This window comes from Ambystoma mexicanum, chromosome 2p, assembly GCF_040938575.1.
Source record: "Ambystoma mexicanum isolate Mex_15411 chromosome 2p, UKY_AmexF1_1, whole genome shotgun sequence".
Lineage (NCBI taxonomy): Eukaryota > Metazoa > Chordata > Amphibia > Caudata > Ambystomatidae > Ambystoma > Ambystoma mexicanum.
Genome location: NC_090923.1, coordinates 708,945,545 through 708,970,729, shown reverse-complemented (window position 1 = coordinate 708,970,729; position 25,185 = coordinate 708,945,545). Strand labels below are relative to the sequence as shown.

The following is a 25,185-nucleotide window of genomic DNA, read 5'->3' as shown; positions in this document are numbered from 1 at the left end:
GCAGATGTAGAAACCAAGGTTGTCTCGCCCACATAGGAGCAACCAAGATTAGAGTAGCTTTTTCTGGTGCTTTTTTTGCACTACTCTGCTTAGCGGTGGAGTTGGGGGTGGGGGGTATTGCCTAAGCAAATTTCCCTGACCAGATCATCCACAGGGTGTTCCCAATGGACACTGGTTAGGGAAACCTGGATGCGAAGTCCGGGCATTAAGCGTTTAGGCTTGTTGCGAACACGTATAAGGGAGGATGCCCCCATTGGGAGAAGATTCCATCTAGAATTTTCCAGTTGAGTTGACACTCGTGTTCTTCTGGTAGAGGGTATCTGCTCAGGGTATCTGCCAGAGCATCAAGTTCCCCTGGATGGAACGCATTGAGAGGTTAGGCATATGTTCCGCCTGAGTGCCCACTTCCATATTCTTTGGAAAAGCCTGGACAGACTTGGAGAGTGTGTGCCTCCCTGCTTGTTTATGTAGAACATGGCAGTGGTGCTGTCCGTAAGGACTTGCACTGTTTGACCTGTAAGATGTTGCTGAAAGGCTTGCAGAGCCTTGACAACTGCCAGAAGTTCTAAGACATTTATGTGATTTTGGGCTGTGGAGCATGTACACTGGCTGTGGGCTGTGTGATGAAGAAAGTGGGCTCCCCAAACGACAAGTAATGCACCTGTAGTCAGGATCACTAGTGTTGATTGAATGCAAAAGGGTTTTCCTTTTAGCAGGTTGTCCCTGGACTACCAGCGAAGAGCCTGTACCAGCGTTAGCAAAATAACCACTAGATCGTCCCACTGACTGCTTACCCGAGACCATTGTTTTGCTAACCACTCCTGCATTCGGCGCATGCGTAAGCACGCGTGTGAAACCAAGTGAATGCATGAGGCCATCATACCGAGCAAGCATTGCTTTGCGTACAGTTATCTGGCTACCGGCCTTGTAATGAGGTACTTGCAACAACATGTTTTGTACTCTTGTGTGACGGGAAAGCCAGCTCCTCTTGTTTTTAAATGGCTCCCAAAAATAGTTTTATTTGGATGGGAACTAGACTTGATTTTTTTCTCGTTGATGGAGAAACCCAACTGGAAAAGAAGGTTTATCGTTCTTTGGGTGTTTTGTCTGCAAATTTGAGGAGACTCCCCAGTGATTAGGCAGTCATCTAGATAAGGGTACACTAGGATTGACTCTCTGTGGAGGTGTGCCGCTTTTACTGCGAGCACCTTTGTAAATATGGGGCCGAGGCGATGTCGAAGTGGAGCACTTTGAACTGGTAGTGAACTCTCGCCGTTTTGAATTAGAGGTATTTTCTGTGCACTGGGAACACTGAAATATGAAAGTATGCATCTTTCATAACCAATGTTGCCATGTAATCTCCCCATTTTAAGAGGGGATTACCTCTTGAAGCGTGGGCATGCAAAATGTTTGAGGTTTGACATATGTTCGCAGGGTGCAGATTTAGTAGTGGGCGCATGGACAGGTATTTCTTTGGCACAAGGAAGTACGTTGAATAAATACCCTTGCTTACCTGATTTGCTGGGATATTCTCTATGGGGTCTCTCCATCAGGGTCTTTACATTCGCCAATAGTATGCGCTGCTCTTCAGGCGTCATCTTCCTGTGTCTTGGCAGGCGGTTCAGTGGTTTTTGCAAACGTTCGATGCAATACCCACCTGCTATTGTGGACAACTCCCACTTGTCTGATGTTATCTCCTCCCATGCGTGGGTGAAGTGTGAGATGCAAACTTCTACTGGAGTGGCATGGGAGGGGACCTGTAGCGGTGCGTCAATGCTAGGGAGGGGTGGAGCCTCTCCCAGGTGAGGTTCTGCCTCTTTCTCTGGATCTTTTATCTCCTCTTTGAAAATTAGTAGAGGAAGATTGTCCTTTTGAGGGGCCTCATGTCGAAGACTGGCCGCCCGGATTGTATCCAGAAGAGTATTGCGTGCCCCGTCCCCGAAACCTCCTGGAGTTAGAGGAACCCAGTTGGACGTAGGATTTATTGGTTAGTTAGCTGAGGGACTTAAGAGTCTCATACTCTTCCTTAGCGCTTTCGAGGGCATCTTCTACGGCCTTGCCAAAGAAGGCATTAGGTTCCACCAGCATGTGTGGCCTGTGTATCTAATTTAAATCCAGACTGTCTAAGCCAGGCATGGCACTTGATAAGTGTGCTCTCTGCAATGATGCAGCCCGCATTGTCTGCTGCATCAAGGTTATTTTTAATGATACATTTCAACAACTACTTCCCTTCTGAAATGGTGCTCATTAGCTGTGATTTTAGGGGTTCTGGAACCGCCTTAACCTGGTGTTCCAACTCATCCCACTTATGACAGCCATAACTAGCTAGGAGGGTGTAATTATTTGCAATTCTAATCCTATATGCCGCTGAGGGTGCGACCTTCCTTACGAAAGTATAGATTTTTTTACTGTCTTTATCTGGCAGGGCTTCAGCCAATGCCAGAGGAGTGCCAGCCTTCTTCCTATTGGTGGTGACAAGTGTGTCTGGTTTGAGCTGATCCCTAATGTACAGGGGGGGTCTGTGGGTGCTGGCCTGAATAATTTTTCAATTCTAGGGTTAACCGCCTCAGTGAGGTTAGACTTAAGGAGGGCTGTATACGTCCTTGTATGGATTTTTAACAGTGGAATAAACTGAGTGGCAGATTATTTATTGCCAAGAATGTCCTCCACAAAGTCTTTATCTCCTTGTGCCTCTTGGGTGTCAATATTGAAATGGTGAGCAGCTTTCAGCAGCAGTCTGTTCTATTGAAGCTGATTATCTACAGGTGAACCTGCTTCTGCTACAGGCTGATCTTAGTGGCCAGGCACTGGATGACAGATGATATCGCAGTACTGTTCCTGACTGTATTTATCTCCCTGAGAGCCGGGGTCTTGTGACCCTGAGGGATCGATAGCATACATGTCCTGAGAGGGGTCTTGATAGAGGGAGGCTGAAGGGCCCTGTGAGGAAGTTCTGGGCTGAGGCGTGTCAAATGGTGGTTCTTTGGCAGGGGGTTGATGTTTTGCAGCCCCTGACTGGGAGGGCGTCTCTAAGGGACATACGTTCTTCAGGGTGCTTGTCCATGAAGTCAACAAAGCATGACATCCTTTTGTTGTTGTTGAATTGTTCAGGGGTCAACTCATAGGAGGGTGGAAAAACTGAAGGGGTAGAGGTGGTGTGGGAAGGTGTCTGTTCTTTGTGTTGCATAGCACCTGTGAGTATCTGCAGGGGAGGAGGCACCCATATCCTGGCAGCCCGAGGTCTGGAGAGACAAAAGCTTAGAGGATTTTTCTATTTTCTTTGATTTTGCCCTTAAAATGGTAGCACCGACATGTTCTCTTATAGGTCTCTGCATTTTCAGTGTTTGTTTGGGAGACGCTGATGCGCCTTTTCAGCGCCTGTTAATCGGCACGCAAAAGGAGGTCTTTTTTACGTGTGGTGTCTGAACTGACTTTTGAGACCAGTTTTGGAGGCCGGTCATGAGGCGAAGGAGTAAGCGATGAACCAGGGGACAGGGAAGATCTAGAGGTTTTTCCGCGGACACCGCGCTGGCATCGGCGGTCGATGATTCCGTTGAAGGTCGGCCAAGGGTTGTGTGCTTAGTGTGATTGGAAGTGTGTGTGCTATGACTGCCGGGTGTCATCTGTGTCACAGAGCCATGGGCATGTTTAGTGGAGTCGGGGGCCCGCACATGGGGTTCCGACGAACCGTGGTAACCCTCGGCATCACTATGGACACCGATACTGTCCTCGCTGGATTCCCCAGTCACGTCGATGAAGGCTTCAGACTGCATGGCGTGGGTGGCCCAGCAGTTGGTATGGCAGTCTTTAAGAGCTTTTGGGAGAAAAGTTTGCAGGACTTGCAAAGCTTTTCTGAGTGGTCCCTAGGGAGACAGATGCACACTTTGTGCATATCCTTCCACTGGTACCTCCTATGGCAGGAATAATTGGGGTGGGAGAATGTGCATTCTCTACCTGGATTAGCTATAGGAGACTTCCACCCACTCTCCCTACTGTAAGGGCAGAGGCCTGTGAAGGCCTTATCAGGTCGTCGAGTCAGGCGTTGTCAAAGATGGAGCTGTTCACCGAGGTTCGCTGAGCAGTTGGATGATGCTGAGGCATCAAGCGGACAGTAAAGAAAGAAAAGAGAAATCTATGAATTAACTTTAACTAATGAAAAGGCATCAGCCTGAAAGGAACTCTGCAACTTGCGACCGACTACTATGGTGGAAAGAAACAATTGGAGGGACCTCGACGCGTGAAGAACCATGGGTACCGTACACGTCACACTAGGGATAGCATTACTAACACGCCCTGTCAAAGTCCGTTTTAGAGTTTCGAAAACATACTCTGTATACTCTGCGACTACCACTAGATGTCCGACTATGCAGAGCATGTGATCCAAGCACATCCACAAGCCTCAGAAAAAGAAACACACACACACACACACACAGCTACAGTGAGGTAGGATGTGAAAAATCCCTAGCTATGGCTAGTGGCCCAGTAGATTTTTAAACTGTACAGTGACTTTGGCACTGGCTAGTGGGCCCGAAACATATGTATAGCGGACACAGTCGAAGGACATGGCTATTGGTCTGGTAGTGTTGCAAAATATCCAGTGGGCACGGCCGGAGGCCCTGGCTAGTGGGCCTGATGCACATGTATAGTGGGGATGGCCTGGTAGTGCTGTCAAATATACACTGGGTATGGCCGAAGGCCCTGGCTAGTGGGCTCAAAAGACTTATACAATGGTCATGGATGAAGGCCCTGGCTACTAGCCATGGCTGAAGGCCAGTTAGTGTTTTAAAATATACAGTGGGCAGGGCCGAAGGCCTTGGCTAGTAGGCCCAAAATAGAGGTGGTGCATGTGCAGTGGGCACTGGCAAAGGCTGTGGCCACTGGCCATGGCCCAAAGAGACATTTGGGGGGACCATATACAGTGGACACGGCCGACAGCCATGGCCATTGGCAAAGGCCATGGCTAGTGGCCTGATACTGTTGTAAAATATACAGTGGACAAAACAAAAAAAGGTGGAAAATAACTAGCATAACAAAACCCTTGAAATTCACAGAAAATGTTTTAGTTAAAGTTTAGTTCACAAGAGTTATCGCAACAAAAACCCTGAAATTCAGCACATTTGGGAAGTCATGACCAGCTTTTGTTACTTTATTTTTATTATTTACACTGCACAAACCATGGACATGTAGGCTTAAGGGCGCAACTACCACAAAAAAAATAAAAGCACCAAGGACAGCAGGAAGTAGCAAGAAGAAGAAGAGAACATGATAACCAGAAACAGGTCTTCAGAGATCATCAGACAAGCGTCATAAAAAAATGAGTTTTCTATAGCTTCCTAAATAATGATGTGGACTCTTTGCAACTCAGGTTCAGACGAAGACCATTCCAGGTTTTTGGGGCTGCGTACTGGAAAGACCCCCCTGTAGCCTTCGAAGATCTGCACCTAGGAAGAGCCAGATGATCAGGAAAATTCGATTTGAGGGTTCTCGTGAGAGGTTTTTCATTCATAAGATCCTGAAGATAAGCCGGCATCTTGCCCTGTCGACATTTCTGATTGATAACTAGAAGACGAAAAAAGACATCTTGACTCCACAGGAAGCCACTGCAGAGCACATCTAGCCGCAGATACATGATCTCTACGAGTAATCCCCATGACTACTCGTACTGCTCCGTTCTGTAATACCTGGAGCCTGTTACTATCTGTTATGTGAATGCCATACAACAGACTACAGCAGTAGTCCATCTTAGCACCCACAATTGGTCCTGCAATATTGTCTGCATTACCTTGGGTAATAAAAGGTCAAAGGTGAGCTAGGAGCCTAAAGATAATAAGCTGAAGAGGACACCAGGCTACCTACGTACGCCTTCATATTTAGGTGTTGGTCCAGGATGACACCCAACGTCTTAACCTTCTTTAGAATCACAATTTTAGAGTCCTTGATGTGAAAGCCGGACCCAATTTCTATAACATATTTGCGGTCCCCACAATCAGCAACTCTGTTTTGTCTCTGCACAAAGCAAGGTTATTCCGGACCATCCAGTTCTCAATGAAAGTGTAAACTTTGTTCAGCTGTGCCTCATCTATTTAATGTGCCCCAGATATAGGGATGATACACTGGGTATCATCAGCATAATTCGTAAACACCACTACCTCATGCTCCAAAAGAGCAAAGAAGGGTGCCGTAAAGATGTTGTACAGGCAAGGTGATAACCAAAACCCCTGAGGCACTTCCACTTTAAAGGAAATGCTGCCTCCGCATGGAACACTATACTGTCTCGATTGCTTAGGAATTGGGCTATCCATTGAGTCGCTGTCAACGGGAAATTGGCTCCCTCCCTCAACCTGGTTATCATGATCGAGTGATCCACCAGTTTGAAGGCCGCCGACAAATCTAGCAGCATCAAAATGGACGCCTTTCCCTTGTCCATGCGTTTCCATAATCTGGCCTTGAGTTCTAGCAGCGCGGTCTATGTTCTAAATCCCTGCAAAATCCAGATTGAGGATTATTAAGAATGGAAACATTAAGGTGGTCAGAGATTTGTACACCCGACCTAGAATTTTTAACAGGAACAGGGTATTGGTGATAGCTCTATAATTAAGCGGGAAATCTGCTGGAAGCCCTGGTTTTTTAATAATGGGAGTAACACAGGCCTTTTTTTGTTCCTGGGGCACTATGCCTTTGAGGAGGGAGGCATTAACAGATTCGCAGAGAGCATCAAGATTCTTAAGGTTTCTAGCAAGAAACTCTCGAGTCTTCTCTCCTTTCCTTTTTTATAGGAAATACCGCCTGCACTGTAAAGTGCACAAAATAATGATCTGACCAAGGGCAAGGCGATACTCGAAAATCCTTGGAAACGACATTTAGTGGAAACCCAATCCAGGGTATGCCCCTTACAATGGGTAGGTACCTGAATCTTTTGTACAAAATCCAGATTAGATAAGGCCAACTCTAAGTCAGAGGCCATGTTATCATCATCCTGCCCAAGCCACAGGTTGAAATCCCCTAATAGCAAGAAACTAGTATTAAGTTTCAGTAATGGAAGGAGGAAATTAGAGAGGATCAAAGTAAAATCCTCTTCCGCCAAGGGAGGCCTGTAAATCAAAAGAACATTGATCGAAGATTCAGCATTAAGTCCTATTTTAACATACCTGGACTCTAACCCTTCAGAGAGTTGGCCATTAATTTCCCAGACAGTAAGTGAAGCTCGAAGTAATTAACACAACCACCCCCCTCTCCCATCCATCCTATCCTGACGTAGCATACAGTATCCATCTGGGATGGCTAGGTTCAGAGAGGGCCCTGCTGCACTATGGCCTCATACATATGTCAATTTCATTATCCTCACTATATGTAGCTACTTCCACAGCGTGTTTCACAAGTGACCTAGTATTAAGCATCATAATCTTAAGGTCAGAAACAGCAATCATTTTTCTTCTAAGGAGGGGACTCCCCCCACCCTCCTCACAGGAGCAAAGCCCCCATTCATCTGAGCTGTAGATTAATCACCTGGGGAAAGAGTGCCTCCTTGAGCCCAGGCAGACCCTCCCTTATCAATCTGTACATTAGAGGCACACTCTTGGGTGCCACTAGAGTCCTGCACAGGCCACGACTCGGCACTTCCTATAGAAGGAGATACGAGCACAGTCTCAGTCTGAGCACTAGTGTTTCCCAATGGCACGTCTGCTACTTAGACTTGTAGACTGCCCAGCGACGGCACAGATGGCACAATCACAAATAGTGCCAGTGGAATTACAGCTATTTTGACTCACCACGCATCGAAGCTTCACCCTCTGGGCATTATTTTCAAATATATTTCTGGCAGCCGCAATAGCTGCTAATACCTCAGCTAAGCCCATCACGAAAGAAATGAGAGAACTTGCCCTTCTAACCCTTCACGGACTGCCACAGACCGCTTGGTGTTCTCGCGTCGGCGCTCTCGCACCTGGAATGCAAAAAAATATGGCGCAATAACAACCAGGCGGTCTGGGAGTTGTAGTTTGCCTTGCCCAGTGCAGTTAGCAGGTGTCTGCTTTAAAACCGGAAAGCGGGATACAGACAAATGTTAAGCAAATTGAGCTGAGGCCGCCTTCCAAGCCCCAAAGCAAACAATTGAAGGAACAAGTTGCACACTTATTATGCAAATATATTAACAAAGTACAATCCTAATGAGTAAAAGCAATGAGATAAAATCACAGATTCTACAAGAACTAAAAAAAGAACGTACCGCAAGAGATCTGTTTATATTGCCCACAGACCGCTTGGTGTTCTCGTGCCGGTGCTCTGGCGCCTGGAATGCAAAAATAAAATACAGCGCGAGAACTACCAGGCAGTCTTGTGAGTTGAAGTTTGCCTTTCCCAGGGCAGTTAGCAAGCGATAAATCGGGTAAATGTATACTTTATGTATCTATGAGGCAAACATACCATATTCATGCATGGATATTAAATATACTGATAATTGCGTCAGGTCATCACAAAATTGAAATGGCCCAAGAATGTATTCTCACTGCACTGCCACAATAGCTTTGTCAGTGCCAGCCAAACATACTGCAGCAGTTTGTCCGCATTTTTTGTAGCATTTCTATTGGGGGTGCAGGGTTAGGTAATAAAAAAAAAAGAATGTAAGTGTGGGTGGGCATAAATGGGGGTATTCGAGGCTTTCTCCCCTCCCCCCAATAAAACAATGCCACCAGAAATGCAGGGAAATGTCTGCAGTGAGTGGGCCTAGAAGCTGGACCTGATCCGTGTCTTTCAAGGCCCTTCAAATTTCCCGATATAAAATCCCAGAACAACTTGTGTATGCTGCACGAGAGCCCTTTCTCCTAATAGTTTTCTGGTCTTCATGTTTGTACATGAGACACATGTCCAATACCCTTCCCAATGCAAGAGTGTTCACTAGCAATGGGCACCAGAGGATAACGGACTCACCTGTCGATAGTCCCGGAAGTACTTAAATGTTCTGCGAAACTGCTGAAGGATGACTGGATCTGCAAAACAGAGAAGAAGCAATAAAATGGATGGCAGAAGCATTTGAGAAACCTATACATGGAGATGGGATGAGGCGTGTGGGGGTTAGACGTAAATCCGTGATTGGGTGTAAATGGGTATTGCTTAATCCCAAGGAATATCCCCATTATAGGGTTCCAGCTTTTAGGAGGGTGGTGAGGACATGCATTACTTGGGTAGTAAGCAGAAGGAAAGCTATGGTGCTTCTGGGATTCAGGGACCCAAGTGACAAATGTTCACAAAAATTCAGCAATAGGTTGCATACATATGTATATCTGTTCGTATTGGAAGTGTGATTTAAAGTATTTCTTGTGTTCTCCCCCACCATTCAGTTCAATCAATTACGTAAAATGTCATGACTTTATAAAGCAGCAACCAATGTGCCTGTCCCAACCAACAATATACCCTCTGCACAGTGCTTTTGCTAGGCACTTTTCACAATATAAAATGGAAAGAAAGGTTCAACACATTGTCCAGTAGTAAAAGAATATAACAAATAAAATCACACAATCCAGTTTTTATACATTGTTTTGGAATAAACAAATATTATGCTTAGATAGTACGGTGAATACGCTTTCAAAGTCCCACAATCATCATCCTCAGATAATTACAGGTAAAATGAACAACAACAAGAAATCTAAACATTAGTTTCTCTTGGAAACTAGGAAACACAGGAATCATAACTCCCCATTAGTTACCAGCGAGCGTCAATGAACTTATAAGAAGCAAGCTCAAGGGCCCTCGCCATGTCGCTACCAGCCTGACAAAGCCTTTGTCAGGCCGGTTGTGTCCGCATCTTGACCGCCATGGAAAGGGAAAAAACTACGTGTAGTCCGTTCTCCCCGAACCCTGCCGGACATTTTTTTCCTTATCTTTTCCCGAGTTCAGAAACTGTTGCAACGCAGTTTTCTCAACTGTGTGCCAGGGTACTAATAGCAATAGGGGGGGAGCATTACCAGTGGGGTAATGTCTGGGGGGCTACATTAAAGCCCTTGCGTCCCTCAGGCTTCTAACTATTGCCCCAGCAGCATTACCCTACTGGTAATGTCCTCCCTCCTTGGGTTCTATTGCTTAATTGGCACTATGAAGAGAATATGTGGTAAGCAGGGCACCTTTGCTGCAAAGCAATAAACCGGGCACTACCAAGGACACTTAACGGTGTAAAATGTTGTACGGATTCCAACGAGGGGAAACCGGATGGCTCGGAAAAGACATTCATGTTATTTTTTTTAAAACCATACATTAATTTTATCTAACACAGTTTGAAGACAGGATCGTTATTTAGCATTTACTTTACTTCACAAAGTCTAAAGAGGTCCATAGATAGGCTTACAATACAATTACTACACCAAATGTCAGTGTTTCTAAATAAAATATTTGCATCTCCCTGTCAGGCCTACCCATATATTATATTATCGGCAGTGATTGCAGTGCCCAATTAAGTGTCTGAATGGCACTTTGGACTACTAGAATAAGGATTATGTATTTTTCTATATACTTAGTATTTGTTTTACCATAACTCATTTTGGAGGAAAACCCAAAAGAGATCAATCAAAAGAACACTAGAAGCATAAACTGATATCAAATCAATTTTTTAGGTAAAAGGAAAGAAAAAATAAAAAGACAAGGAAAGGGAGGGAGGGAGGGACATGTTAAACATATATATCAAAGTGCCCCAAATATCAGCATACCTGTCCTGCGAGCACTTGACATGTTAAAACACTCTCCCTACTTGAAAGAAGTGACAAACTGTACAGCCAGTCATCGATAGTAGGTCTCACGTCACTCTTCCAAAGCCTCAAAATGTGTTTTTTTTGCCCTCAAGAGGGCTGTGTACATCTCAGAGTTTATTAGACAAATCAACAGTAGAAGGGGACAGACCAACACACAAATCAGCAGTGTACGAGGGAGGGTGAGACCTATACGCTGAAAGACTTCATCCCAGAATGATCGAATCTTCTGTCATTGCCAGAACATGTGTAAGGTAGTGCCCACATCTCTCCTACAATGCCAGTAGATACTATCCTGGGACAACTTACAGGACCACATTTTTCATGGGGATCAATAAATATAGTGGGTAATCCTTGGTTGTGTGTACCGCAGATCAAAGTCAACCTGCTGGGACTCGCAAATATTAGAATCCATTCATTGTCAGACATCTTACAACCTAGACCATAGTCCCAATAGCTCCTACCGTGCTGAGATGCCAGGTTGAATCCGGAAAGGGTTATGAAGTTTATAAAGTAGGGAGGCAGAAAGCGACATACTTGTAGACAAATCCAAGACCATGGGAAACCCATGTACCTTAACATTAGTGGGAGGAATACCACATCAAAAAGATCCCTGAAAGTATGATAACAGCGACTTTCAGATCGTCTCCGCTTACACTTGAAATGCAAACAATGAAAATCAATATACATTGACCATCACAAACCTGAGAATTTCCAAACGCCAGCTTTTTTCAAAGTAATCCAGGAAAGAGTGCGATTATCAATCTGCACAGGCGGGTTCTTCCAAGGAGAAGAACCTCCACAAAGCAAGTACTTGTCCCCTCGAATCTCATTACTCCTTTTCCAAACCCTTATAACATGTCTAATAGGCGGTGGAGTCAAGCTAATCAGAAGCCTTTTTTCCATGTAAAGCAGACAATCGGAGTCGGGGAAACAGATCCTCTCTCAATGAGAGTCCAATTCAGACAATGATCCGGCATTAGACAATAATGTAAGGTACAGAGCATGAAGGCAGTATGGTACTGCCTTATTCTAGGCTAAACTTAACCACACAAGTGCACCGGTTTCTGAAGAATTTCCAACTGAATTTTTGACCTACCACCTTCAACCCACAAAAACCTCTTGAATTACCTATTAATCTCTAAAACTAGTTTACCGGATAGCAGAGGGGGTGCATACTAAATACATGCAACAGCTAGGGGAGGAAACTTTCAAAAGTTGCAATGGTACATTTGAAATCTTATTTGTTCTTGATCTTATGGCAGTGCACTTTTCTGGTCAGGGACTGTGTTAGATTTCTCGGTTGCTTGTATGGAATTAAGGGCGTTTCCTTGAAATAAAATATCTTTCAGCTCATCCTGGATTAATATTGGTTGTAGATCTATAACAAATCTGTTGAGTTATTGCTAAATTACCTTTTGCAGTGATAATAACCACAGTTTGCAGTCTTCTAGTTTGACTCTTGAATGTCTACTTTTCTTTGTTTTTTGAAAATGTGTGGTTTTGTGCATGCGTAATGAAAGTATGTGAGATGGGGTGTAGTAGGGGCCGCGAGGGAGGAATGGGGGAACCCCCTTGGCCCTCCTTTAAATAAATGCAAACAAAGTATATAGCTTTTCTGGTATATTGAAGCCAAAGCACGACCCAAGGAATTTAGGAAGAGCTCAATTTAAAGCGGCTCCTCTGGCTTCAAAGTTATGTTCAAAAAGTCTCTTTATACAAGCTATTAATTAAAGCCAGACTGGTTACTCTCCTGCTAGTCTAAACCTTATCAGCAAAGCTGTGCGTGCCCATTATAATTACATTTACAACCATTGTCAAGACTTTTTCAAACAGACCTATTGTAGACTATGATACAAATTATGCAGCGCAGTAGGGTTAGATAAAAGCTATTGTGCAGCTACTAATGAGCGAGCAGACAGATAATGTGTCTGTGTCCAGCGGAAATCCATCTTAAAAGCAGGCATACATATTCAAGATGGACTCCTCTAACTAGGCCATGCAGAAGAAGGCGGACTAAGCCTGGAGTAACAAGTGATTTTGCCATTTTTTATTCTGATTCAATGTATGAAACATTACATTCTAACATTCTTGTGTTCCTTTGTGTCCAACTTAAATGTTTCCATCACATTAGGAACTAATGAACATGGCCCAACTGAGACAGGCTACACATTGAAATGTTAAAATGAAAAGGAGTTTAAAAAAAATGTAATTGCATATTGTATATTCAGCCGCGTTTGCTCGATAAGAGTTTAGACTGCTTCACCACATGAATCTATAGAGTACAAATAACTGATGGCGCCGCACTGCCTTTACTAGTCTAGAAAGGACAGACTTTAAAGCAAATGATTTACTTCACTTGCACAGTTGCAATCTTTATATATATGCTAACTGGGCGTTCGGCCCTGGGTACCAGAGTCTGAATAGAATACACTTATTAAGTTGATGAGTTACGCTTTGACGAGATCATAGAAACTTCCACAGTATGTGTATTAAAAGCTACATGATCATGAAAGATGAACAAGTTTGCAGACCTCTGGGCAGGGGCCGAATTAATTCTCTTATGGGGACTGCATGTTTTGAGTTGGTCTCGTGAAGAGCTGCGGAATAAAGATTTCTCCTTGAGCTGACCTGACCCAAAACCATCTCTGTATTTGATTTATGTGTCAGCTTTGGTGCCAATGAGCCTCTGATCCATTTAGTGGGCAGAGCATCCTCCATATGGTAAACTGTTCCTCCCACGTAAGACAAATTAGGTGTATTTGGGGAACTCAATGGAGGGAACATGGATGATCAAGGCTGCCCTCTGTTTAACTAGGAAATTCGTTTTTATGTAAAAGGTCACTTTACAAAAAAATGAAATCAAGAAAGGTCCGTTTTGTCTGTTCTGTCTTTTATATGTTATTCTGGTCTACTGTGGTAGAGTGCTCATGAAACCACAGCTGAAGATTTCGTTGTTTAACCTTACTCAAAGCAGTTCCATTCAAAGCACCACACTGAATGATTTTTTTACCGTTAGAAATCAGTAATGCTATTTTTGCATGCACGTTTCCCTGATTGAATGAGTGTTAGGAAAGATTTACTTACTCTCAATTTATGTACCTTCTCCCCCTTACACCTTTTGCTTTTTGTTACAGTATCCTGACCTGGCATCTGCCAATGGAGCACAGCCATCAGCTGCATTCCACTGGGCTTTCGCTCATTGTTACGGGGAAACGGATATGTCCTTCAGGCGGTCAGTACTGAAAAACATTTTCTTTTAGCCTTTCGACTTTGTTGCCACTTTTGGTAACATTTTATCATTGTATTTGTGTTTGAACTTGTAAGAGGCCTGAGTTGGGGGAAGGGAACCCTAAGACGTCTATTACTGTGGAATCTTGATTATTTTGTGTTATTAAAGGAACACACGCTTGGGGAAAGGAACCCCAGGGCATTAAAGACATTGTCCTTTTTGATTGAACTGATCCTTTTGAAGATGCCCAACTTACATCTGGTGAAAAGACCATCTGAAACCAATCCTCGTTCCCTATTTTGTTGAACCACCACTTTTTGCTTTTGAAAGACTTCCTAACACATTTTTGTCAAAGAGCGAGGGCAAGCATAGGTTTAGACACACCGATTTTTATTTTGTACTTTTAGACTTCGACGGCCCTTATAAACATCAGTTAAGGGAACCATCCCTTTGGTGTTAGGGCTTGTTAGGCATTACACCAATCCATTAACTTTTGCAAATAAAGGTTTTTGAACCAACCATCTTAGAGTCAGTCTCTCTCTTGATACCATGCCTGTCTCACACCGTGTATTGTCAGAACCCATCACTAACCCTTGACCACTAAGCTACTTTACAGTGCATAGTTCTTGAATGAGAGGTCTGGCAAGATAGTCCTCCTTCCTCCTGGGATTGGTTATTGCTTTCTTAACTTCTAATGACCACCTCCCTGCCTCCTAGTTGTGCTCCCTCCCTCATGTTGGGACAGCAGAACCCCAACATTTTTATTCTGGCCTATTTTTTGGGTCCCCTACACTTCGTTGTTTTCTGGATCTGTGTGACCTTATTTGTGACCAGAGGGACATTTACTGAAGTGCCCCTGCCGCTTCAACCCTTTTGCTATACTGCCCTAATGCAGAGCACATGGTCCATAGGACAGGGGTGCTTTTTGAACACCCCATTATGTCACCAACACTGGTGCTGTGGAGTAGTATGGTGGCCGCTGTGTGAGTTCATTAAGAGTGCAGCTGGTGTTACCACATTAGTAGCCCAATGTACAAGTAGAGTAGACATTGCAGTACAAATATATTTTTTAATCATACACTTGGCCATTATGTTTTGGGCCTTCTCTTTGCTTGTGGGAATTGCAGTGAACCAGAAGGAGTTACTGGCATGTTCAAGGGACTTTATAAAAAATAAAGGGAATACAAAATAAAAGTAAAACCGCCTATCTACCCTTACCGCTCTCAGGGACGTTCCCTGCCTTATACACCAAAATGAATGGTGCTCAAAAGAAAAAACAGTCCTTAGTCCAAATCCTAACGCCCTACTGGCTCTACCACTTAGCAAAACTTAACAGAAAGAAGGAGGCTAATTTATACTTGGTTCTGTTCAATCTTCTGTTTTATCAAAACACTGTTCACAACCTCTCTGTGGGTTCTATCTGTCAACTTTTTATAAACTCAACAAGGTTTCCTTTTTCTCAGGAAAAATAAGGTTTCTTTAGCACCACAACACCATTTCCCCCTTTGTGCTTGAGAGTGTTCTTGTCTTGCTTGTTGTTCGGATAGATTTCCATTTGTGTGTAATTTTCCCTCCAGTTGTGAACTCTCCCAACTTTTTTCTTTTGTCAGACCATCCCAGCTTGACTTTTCAATTTATATTTTGAATCGTCTAAATCACACAATTGATTGCGTTCAAACACATGATAATATTTGTATGATGCAATACATAAATTGGTAAACATCAGCCTTAGAAGAAGAGCTGTGCTCGAAACACGTGTCCATTCCGCAATTGCAGGAATATTTAATTCCTTTACTATTGAGATGTGCAACTACAGACTTGCAATAATTTTGAATCGGTATAGTATTTTCTCGACATGAGTGGGCGTAACAGGACGCTTAAGCCTTAGAAGAAGAGCTATTCTCTTAACACGGGTCGGCTGAAACCAACTTACTGATCTTACTCACATTACAATTGTTGGTGAACATGCGCAGTGTGATTGTATCATTTGTTTAGTGTTTTAAGTGAATGAATAATGCTTTATCTCAGGGCCATTGTCACCAATCCCATGAAGGGTTTCCCTCCCCATGAGATCCACTCGCTGAGTAAAACCCCCAGGGGGACTACCGGGTAGCGGCCTCACCTCCCAGGTCTTATGGAAAGGGCCCTTGCCCATGGAGATGGGGCAAAACCCTGGGATTCATCACAATTCTCAGAAAAAACACTTCCTTGGAAATGGTAAAATGGGCAGTTAAGTAATCCTCATCTAATATGATCCATGTTAACTTGAATTTGGAAAAATCTGCTGTCTTGAAGATTTGATAGCATGCAAGAAAAAAAACCTGTTGTCATACGTGTCTGCTGTATGAAGCAGATACCAATAGGCTGCAACTATAATCAGCATGGCATATAAGTCCTGATCTGAAGTTGTAATCAAACATTATAATAGAAAAATGTTTGCAAACCAGTTATTCAATAGTACGCAGAGCCTTGTAATAAAGACAGCTAGCTGATCAAGGACAAAAGTCGACAATGGACAGCACTATTCTTTGAAAGTGTTACCAAGATGGATGACACCTATGACAAAGCATGTCAATAGAACCAGATGAAGAGTTGGTTCTCCAGATCGGAGTGGTATACAAAAGCAATAACTGCTTATTAATTACACTGACTAATGATACTGATTGAGTGAATAAATAATAATGCATCCAGTAGGGATATAATTAATATGGGATTGACTCAGTATCAATAGAGGAGCCATTTAACATACTTTGAGGTATGAAAGGGTGAAGGTAGATATATTTGATATACTAGGAGCATGTGTTTTATCATTTGCGGGTTTTGAAACTAGTGTACAGAAAACCACAACAGGTAAAACTGAACCCTAATTAGGTCCTGAAGAAGGCAGCAAAGAAACATGTTATCCTTATGAGAGTGGTAATACAGATTAAGCACAGCTCAAAGTTAACTGGTCATTTCAGAACGCGTGGAGAAAAAAAAGTGTTCAAAATATATAATTATTGTAAAACATCCCAAGAATTGTTAATATGCAAAATGTGCTTGCAATGTATGATTACGAATCAATATCCCTGAGAATGGTTAAATCAATATGAAATGCAATGTATTGTCTTTACGGGTTGTGTAATTATTTGTATAATGCTCAATTGTTTTTTTATACCGTATAATATCTTTAAAGAATACATTTACAGGTTAAGGTGTGGCGTAATTCTAGCCCTTCTCATAGGCTTGTCTCCCATTGCACTATGTCAACTAGGAATTCAACATAAACGCATGGTTTGAAGACCGGAGATCCGCATATTGATACGAAGTCAAAACGTGTGTTTGGAGCTTTGAATCACGGTCTGGAAACTTTCTCTAGTTACATATTGCAGGCATTCAGACGGATGCATCCAGAGGCACAGAAGAGGATGACAGTTTGTATCAGGTATGTGGAATCTTGGTGAAAAAGTGTTAGCAGAGTTGATTTCTGCTTCAAAATCTATCACAACAAAAGTGGCGCACAAGACTGCATTTAGAACCTTTTGTATGTTCTGCTCTGTGGCTGGGCACACCAGTAAAAGCGTGAAAGGGATCCTTTCACACTTTTACTTTGAAAGCAGTGCCCGATTGCATGGGTCACCTGCATCAGGAAGGCACAACTCTTTTGCACCTAGTCCTGCACCCCAATACATGCTCTTTTCACTAATACATTCCCAGCCATCCACTTTCTTGGTGAAAGTGTCTAGCACATGTATCATCGAGATGGGGTGCTCTGATCCAAGTTGAGTGTGGCCATTTTCATTATCTTGTTGCTTTTGCAAAAATCAGTTTTTCCCGGTTCCGTGTGTCAAGGCGTGTACCACCTTTCAGACATGGGGGTGGTGCTTAGGGAACCGTGGTAAAGGTGAGCTGAAACCTATACATCAGGCACAATCACCTAGTAAGCAGGAGCTACTTCTAGTCAACACGTAGCTGGTACATTGGTGGCACAAGTTTAACTTCCACATGAAATGCAAACTGTCTTTGTCCACTGTATATAACGCTTTAAGCTTTAGATCTCTTCTAGATCCGTCTGAATGCTCCTTTATAAATATTCCCAAACAAGTAATATTAATTCCCCATAGATATGCGTATATGGTGGCAATTGGCCTGGGTAGTCAAACGTAGCTCCTAGTAGCTGTTGTTGTCAACCTAAAACGCTCGCATAGGCCACAAGCAGGAGCTAAATAAATAGCTGCCAGCAATTTAGAACGCACGCACGGCCACTCCTGAGACCTCACTCAATCCCTTACACAAGGATACTGCTTCCAGGCGCGCTGGGTTCCTAAAACACCGATTGCTGCCTTGTGTCTGTGCACATGTTTTATAGTAGAGGTGGCGGTGTGGGCTCCCGGAGCAGGGAGCGTGTGACAGTGACCGCAGACCCCCACGGCTGCCCTATTAAACATCCTCAAGAGACTACTGTGTGTATATTTGCCTAGGGAAGCTGCAGAAGGCAGAGAGCACAAGTTAATCAATCAGGGGGGGGTTGCTGAATAGACCATAACGCGGCCCGATTGATATGGTAATGGCGCTCAGCAGCTGATGGGGGCCTCCTAGATGGCGGTCACAGATAACGGGATTCAGGTGGCATTTGCATGCAGATACAGCGGAATCCAGGAGCACACCACCGCCATCCTTAAAAATCTACGGCTCTGGGCTGGGCATACGCTTCGAACACCCAACAGATGCAGCTGTTTAAAATCCGCTTCAGTGGGGGACGACCCGGACGAGTGCCCCTTAAATCACGCGTGCACCCCTAAAGGAGCTGCCCCGGCCAGCGCAATGTGTGGCCTAGCCAGCTCGGGAATACGAACAGTTCCAGATTACTTTCTGTCAGGATTCACTTTTGTTTACAGGAATATAGCGCAGGAGATACTTGCTTTTTACGTGAACAATTCCAAGACAAATATTTCAATGAGAAACTAAAAAAGAATTAATGAACGATCTCCCCAGAGCCCGTCTAATAAATTCTAAGACAAATGGGTGCAAAAAAATAATAGAGAAAATGGCTAAAATGGGAGACTATGTACACCCCCTTAAGGCCAGCCATTGTCTAGAAATGAGCTGCAAAACTGGTTTGTGTTCCACCAGTTAACATACCACTGGCTCCAACAACAAAACATATAACACACAGCTTCGCACAACACATGACGGCTACCAACCGAAAAGCACACCTAAGCTCAGTGAACGGTGTTAACCGAAATGAGGCTACCAACAGCACATCACAGCTCTCGCTTTTTTTTCCACTCAACCTTGCCAACCCATCCTACCCGCTTTCCTTTCCAGATCCGCCAGAGCACCAGGGGACCACTCCGGTGGGGATAGTGCGCGGTATACATAGCCTTTAACATTAACATGCTTTGGGGTAGAAGCGGTAGATAGACATTGCACGCTCAGATTTTACTGTCATGGGCTTCAGGCGAGGAACACGCTGGCGAAAACACGACTTCTACTCTGTCAACTCTGCATAGTTCATATATAATAAATGACAACGTGATAATCTGTTGCAGGAAAGGCTATGAAAAGCGTGAGCTGGGCAGAACGCTTGAGAGGCGGGGAGGCGTGAGGTCAGTGAGATGGACACAATCCCACAGAGGGGAGGGCAGGGGTGCCTTCTAATATCCCTTGGGCACACGACAGAACTGCAGCCCATCTGGACTCTTTGTGCAAGGCGAGAATTTACCGGACACACGGGTACAGCTTTGTGAGGGACAATGTGCCAGTGGTAGCAGAGGGCCTTTTGATCTGGACACAGCATATGTCGGGCTTGTCACAGAGCAGGTGAATGGGAGGGAAGCAATTATTTGATCCCTCCCACACGCACTGTGCCGTGGCCCCCACTACTGCCAGCCCCATCCAAACTCCCTATGGCAAAGTCATATTGGCGAACAAAGCTTCCCACACACGATACTAAGGCACAACCAATTCGTTATTCAAGATTTTGTTCCGTCCAAGAAGAAATGTATGTGTTCTATTCGATTATGTATACGCGGTGGTCACACAGAAATCCCAAAATGGGGTCCTTCCTGCATTGGGGGACGTCACTGGAGAGGCAAACGAATAAAGTCACATCTTAACTAATGTGGGAATTTTGTCTTGTAAAAATTGTTTTATGCAATTAAATGAAGTAAAATAAAAAATAAATAAAAAAAAGTCACAGCACACAGGTGCTATAGTAACAAAGCAACACATTGCCAGGCTAGAGTGAGCGCGCCCGATATTCGTAGGATACATGCCGCGAATGGGGAGGCTGGATAGCAGTAGCTCAGTGGCATGGCAGTCATGAGCCCATACGCTCTATTCGCAGCTCTGTAGAAAATATTTGCAGCGGAAGGGGAATGGGAAGAGGGCTTTCGGGCAGTACCATCCCAGCACTAGGAAGGCTGCCCACAATTCAGGTTACACTCGGGACTCTTTGGTTCATATCCTAGCTCTGAACAGGGTACTTAGAGAGGTCTGGGCTCCAACCCAGCAACAGAAGTATGATCAGACCAGGACATATCCAGATGCTCAAAGGGTGCTAAAAGTGTGTATTTGGCCTTATGGACGAGGCTAAGGGCACATTCAAGATGCAGTGATTATTAAAGATATTCACAGGACATTACAACATTTATTTTAATTTTTGGAACGCGCCACATACCCGTAGGCCTCAAGGCGCACGTTGGACAATACAAGACAAACAAAAAGAGGAGAATCAGAGTGGGGGAAATCGATTTAGAACAAGGAGAGGTGATTATCTTGGTGTGCGGTTGAAGATATGGGTCTTAATCCTTTTTAAAAACTCATTCAGAGTCTTGATCTTTCTCACGTCAGGGGGGCGGCGTTACAGGCTAGCAGAGCCTGGAAGTCAAAACTGGTGCTGCCAGATCTAACCAGCTTGAATATGGGCTGAAAAAGTCTAGCTTGATCCTGGGAACCAAGAGAGCAACTAGGCTGATGCACCTTTAGGCGTCAGTAAGGTTAGTGGGTGCCTTGTGCTTCCAGCATTTGTCAGTGTCCGTAGTTTATGAGTAATGCAATGTTTCACCAGGAGACAATGAGGGTCCCTTCTGGCGTTGGTGATCTGATAACGCTGAGCAAGGCCAAGAGTCGCATGCATCGCCCCATTCTGAGTGACTTGCAGGGCTTTGATATCAACTTGGGAGGTACCAAGCAACAGGCTAGTGCAATAGTCCAGGCAAGAGTTCACCAAGGCCGAGGCCAGCAAAGAGCAATTCCTGGGAGAAATATATGGGCGAATGTGATTGAGTACTTTATTGATATAACCACAGGAAGCCAGAGTGTGCGCAACATGATGTTTTATAGCTCGGTGTCAAGAACAACGCCTAGCATCTTCATAGTTTTGGCCACTGTAATGTTGCTACCTGCAACAAAAAAGCTCTGGTAGCTTGTGTCAAGTTTTTCAGCTTCGATCCTGAGGCAACAATCAGGAGCTCCGTCTTGACTGGGTTTAGAGCAAGTGAGTTAGCTGCCATCCAAGCCTGGAAGGCCCCGTAGATGGCATTAGTAGCCAAAGAGTCCTGCATGTAGATGTCCTACAGCTCCATTACGACCTGGGTATCAAAAGCATAGTTGGCATATTGGACACCCAGGTCATCAAGTTGCGTCAGGAAAGGCAAGATGTAAATATTAAACAAGGTAGGTGAAATGCAGGAACCCCGTGGAACCACGCAGGTAATAGCTGGAGAAGAGCTAGCGTCATCAATGGCAACTCTTGCATTTGCGGGGCCCCATCCACTGTGCTGCAATCCCCGAGCAGCCCACCAGGTCCTTTAACCTGGTCACCAGCAGCAAATGGTCGACCAGGTCAAAAGCCGCTGAAGTCGAGCAGCATCAAGAGGGCTGGCTGACCTCCATCTACAATGCTAGTGAGATTGGATTTCAAATCCAGCATGGTGGTCTCAGTGCCATGTCTGGTTCTGAAGCCAGACTGCCGTGGTCCTAGAAGGTTATTGCTCTCGATGAATTTCTGAAATTGAAGATAGGCCACACTGTCCATGATCTTAAGGAGGAAAGGCACGCTGGTTAGAAGGTGGTAGTTTTTTTTACGAGCAGTTGGTCAAGGAGGATGTTCTTCAGTAGAAGTGTGATCCAGGTCCTAAGAAGAAGCAGGAAGTTGCCTTCGGCAAAAGGAAAGATTAATCAGTTTCGTCTCCCAGGGGACTAAAATGTCCAAGCAGCCTATAAGAGATTGGAAGGGCAACTATCGCCCTGGCAAGCGGTGGATTTCATGCCAGCAATGATCTTCTGTACTTCAGCCTCAGTGCATAGGTTGAAGTTAAACTCTAACCGGGTCTTTGCGTCTCGGTATTGGAAGGACTGGTGGGGTTAATAACATTCCCTACAGGGGTGCTGGCCCCCTCTTTAGTCAAGACTAGTTTTCTGATGCATGACAATTTTAGAAACTAGTTCATCATGAATCCGTTGACAACAGGCCGAGTGCTTATTCGGGGGCCAGTTTCATGGGCACTTTGCCTTCAAATTCCATCAGGATCAAGAAAAGCTCCCTGGAACTAGATTTAGCCTGGGCTATCCTATTGTTGAAGTTAGAGGCCTTAGCCTCAACAATGGCCGCCTAAACTTCCTCACAGAGCGCTTCAGGAGATGGATGTTTCTGCCATTCTCGTTCCACGGCACTCTTCAGGTGTCAGATCGAGGATAGAATCATTGAACCAGGAGTTGTTGTTAGTTTCCGGTTTTATACATTTACCTTTTAGTGGCGCAAGGCCATCAATAGCCTCACTCAAGGCACCAGTAAGATGTATGGCCAAGTCGGTTGCATTATTAAAACCTTCAAGACGGCAAAGTCTAGACCTAAGTGCATTGGTCAGTTTCTGCAAAGTAATATTTTTCCGATTTCTTTTTTTTTCATGAGTCTAGGGAACACGTCTAATCTCAAGGGAGAAGCTGGAGGATGGGCTAGGGTAGTCACTAAGTAGTGATCGGACCAAGGGCAGGGGGTCCCAGACATAATTGTGATGGGTAAACAGTGAGATAATACCCAATCAATCACATGCCCACCTGCATGAGTAGGCCCCATCACACACTGAGAAAACCCTATGGTAACCAGAGCACCCAGAAGATATAAAGAACAAGTTACTTACCTGTAACTGTAGTTCTACAGCATGGGTTTGGCATGGATTCACATGCTCATGAATATTCTCCGTCAGGCTAGGAATCCTCGGTAAAGAAAAAATCAGTTTCAGTTTCGTTTCTGAACTTTCTTTCTCCTAATAATCAATCACTAGTCTCTGGGTCATACTGTCCCCAGCGAATGACTGCCCTCTACCGAAGCCCCTCCTCTGGCAGCCATCTTCAGATTTGGTAGCACGTAAAGTGGCAGTAGGACCAAGAGAAGAGCTGCAGAGGTGTAGGAAGGAGGGTTCGCATGTGAATCCATGCCAGACCCATGCTGGAGAACAACAGTTACAGGTAAGTAACTTGTTCTTTCTCCAGCATGGGGTCTGTCATGGATTCACATGCTCATGAATACAAGAATACATAGCAGTGCACACATGCACAACCACGGGAGGTGGCAAGGCTCAACATTAAGCATTTACATACAACTCAACATTAAGCATCCCTTACCCCCTCACCAGGCCCACCTTCAGGCGAACAGGTTGCGGAGCACTGCCTGGCCGACTCTGGACTCCTCGCTGGAATCCCGGCCAACGCAGTAGAATCTTGTGAAGGTGTGCGTCGACCTCCACGTAGCAACCCTGCAGATGTCCAGCAGAGACACACCAGACATGCACACCGTGCTAGCAGCAATTGCTCTGGTCGAATGGGCTCTTGGACGGCCCGGCAACGGTTGGTTTGCCAACCGGTGACAGTGCGTGATGCAGCCGGAGAGCCATCTGGAAATGGAAGACTTCGAGAGGGCCTTCCCTTGGTTCACAGTCCCAAAGTTCACAAACAGCTGTGATGTCTTCCGAAAACTCTTTGTGCGGTCCACGTAGAACTTCAGCGCTCTAGCCACATCCAGCGAGTGCAAAGTCCTCTCGGGCGGTGACAAAGGAGACGGGAAGAAAATAGGTAACACCAAGGGCTCGTTGAGATGGAAGTCTGACGGCACCTTGGGCATGAAGGAGGGGTGCGTCCTCAGCACCACCCTCGTCTCATGGAATGTCAGGTATGGTGGTTTGCAGGAGAGGGCCTGGATCTTTCCCACTCGTCGTGCGGAGGTGATGGCCACAATAAACGCTGTCTTCCTCGATAGGAACTTCAACGGTGCCGAATGCAGAGGCTCGAATGGTGGCCCCATGAACTTGCCCAGCACCACGTTGAGCTCCCACGCCGGAGCCTTCACCAGCAGGAATGATCGGAACAGTCCCTTCATAAACTCCTTCACCAGGCGATGAGACCACAGAGATGATCGCCCCGGCGTCCTGGTGTAGCGGGAAATCGCCGCCAGATGTATCTTGATGGAGGCATGAGCCAGCCCCGCCTTGGCCAGCGACAGTAGATACGGCAGCACTTGAGGGGCCGTAATTCGCAGAGGGCTAATCTTCTGTGCACGGCACCAGACAGAGAACCTCTTCCATTTGTGTCCATAGCACTTTAGAGTTGAGGACACCCTGGCCTTTGCAAGCACCTCCTTGCAGTCCGCCGGGATATCGTACCCTCCAAACTCTAGTGCTGCAGGAGCCAGGCCTGCAAGTTCAGCGACCCCGGGTCGTGGTGGAAGATGGCGCCTCCTTCTCTGGCGAAGAGGTCCGCGTCCGTCGGCAGTTTGACTGGGGGGGGGCGACATGTTCAGAAAGTCCGGGAACCAGATCTGCCTCGGCCACGCCGGTGCGACGAGGATCATCCTGCATCGGGACCGTCGGATTTGGTTGATGAGTCGCAGTAGCAACGGCAACGGTGGGAATGCATACAGGAACAGGCCGTCCCAGGGGAATGAGAAGGCATCGGCCATGCTTCCCGGCTGGGGAAACCTGCTGGCGAACCTCCGGCACTTGTTATTCTCTGCTGTCGCGAACAGGTCGATCTGGGGATTGCCCCATCGTTGGAAAAGTAGATCCACTTGATCCTGACACAGCTCCCACTCATGGCACGAGCGTAGCTCCCTGCTGAGAGAGTCGGCGATGGTGTTCTTTACCCCTGCCAGATGGAAGGGTACCAGAAACATCCCCTGGGCGACAGCCCAGTGCCACAGATCCTGGGCTTCCTTGGATTGGGCTGGGGTTCTGGTGCCTC

The 25,185-nt window shown here is 45.3% G+C and overlaps 1 protein-coding gene across 1 annotated transcript in view; it reads right to left on the bottom strand.

The window, feature by feature from the left end:
* Nucleotides 1-25,185, bottom strand: part of TIMM50 (translocase of inner mitochondrial membrane 50) — an 824,572-nt gene that overhangs the window by 328,011 nt on the left and 471,376 nt on the right. Inside the window, exon 5 of the mRNA XM_069644285.1 lies at nucleotides 8,926-8,984. Coding sequence (XP_069500386.1) covers nucleotides 8,926-8,984 — 59 coding nt within the window. The remainder of the gene's footprint in view (nucleotides 1-8,925; nucleotides 8,985-25,185) is intronic.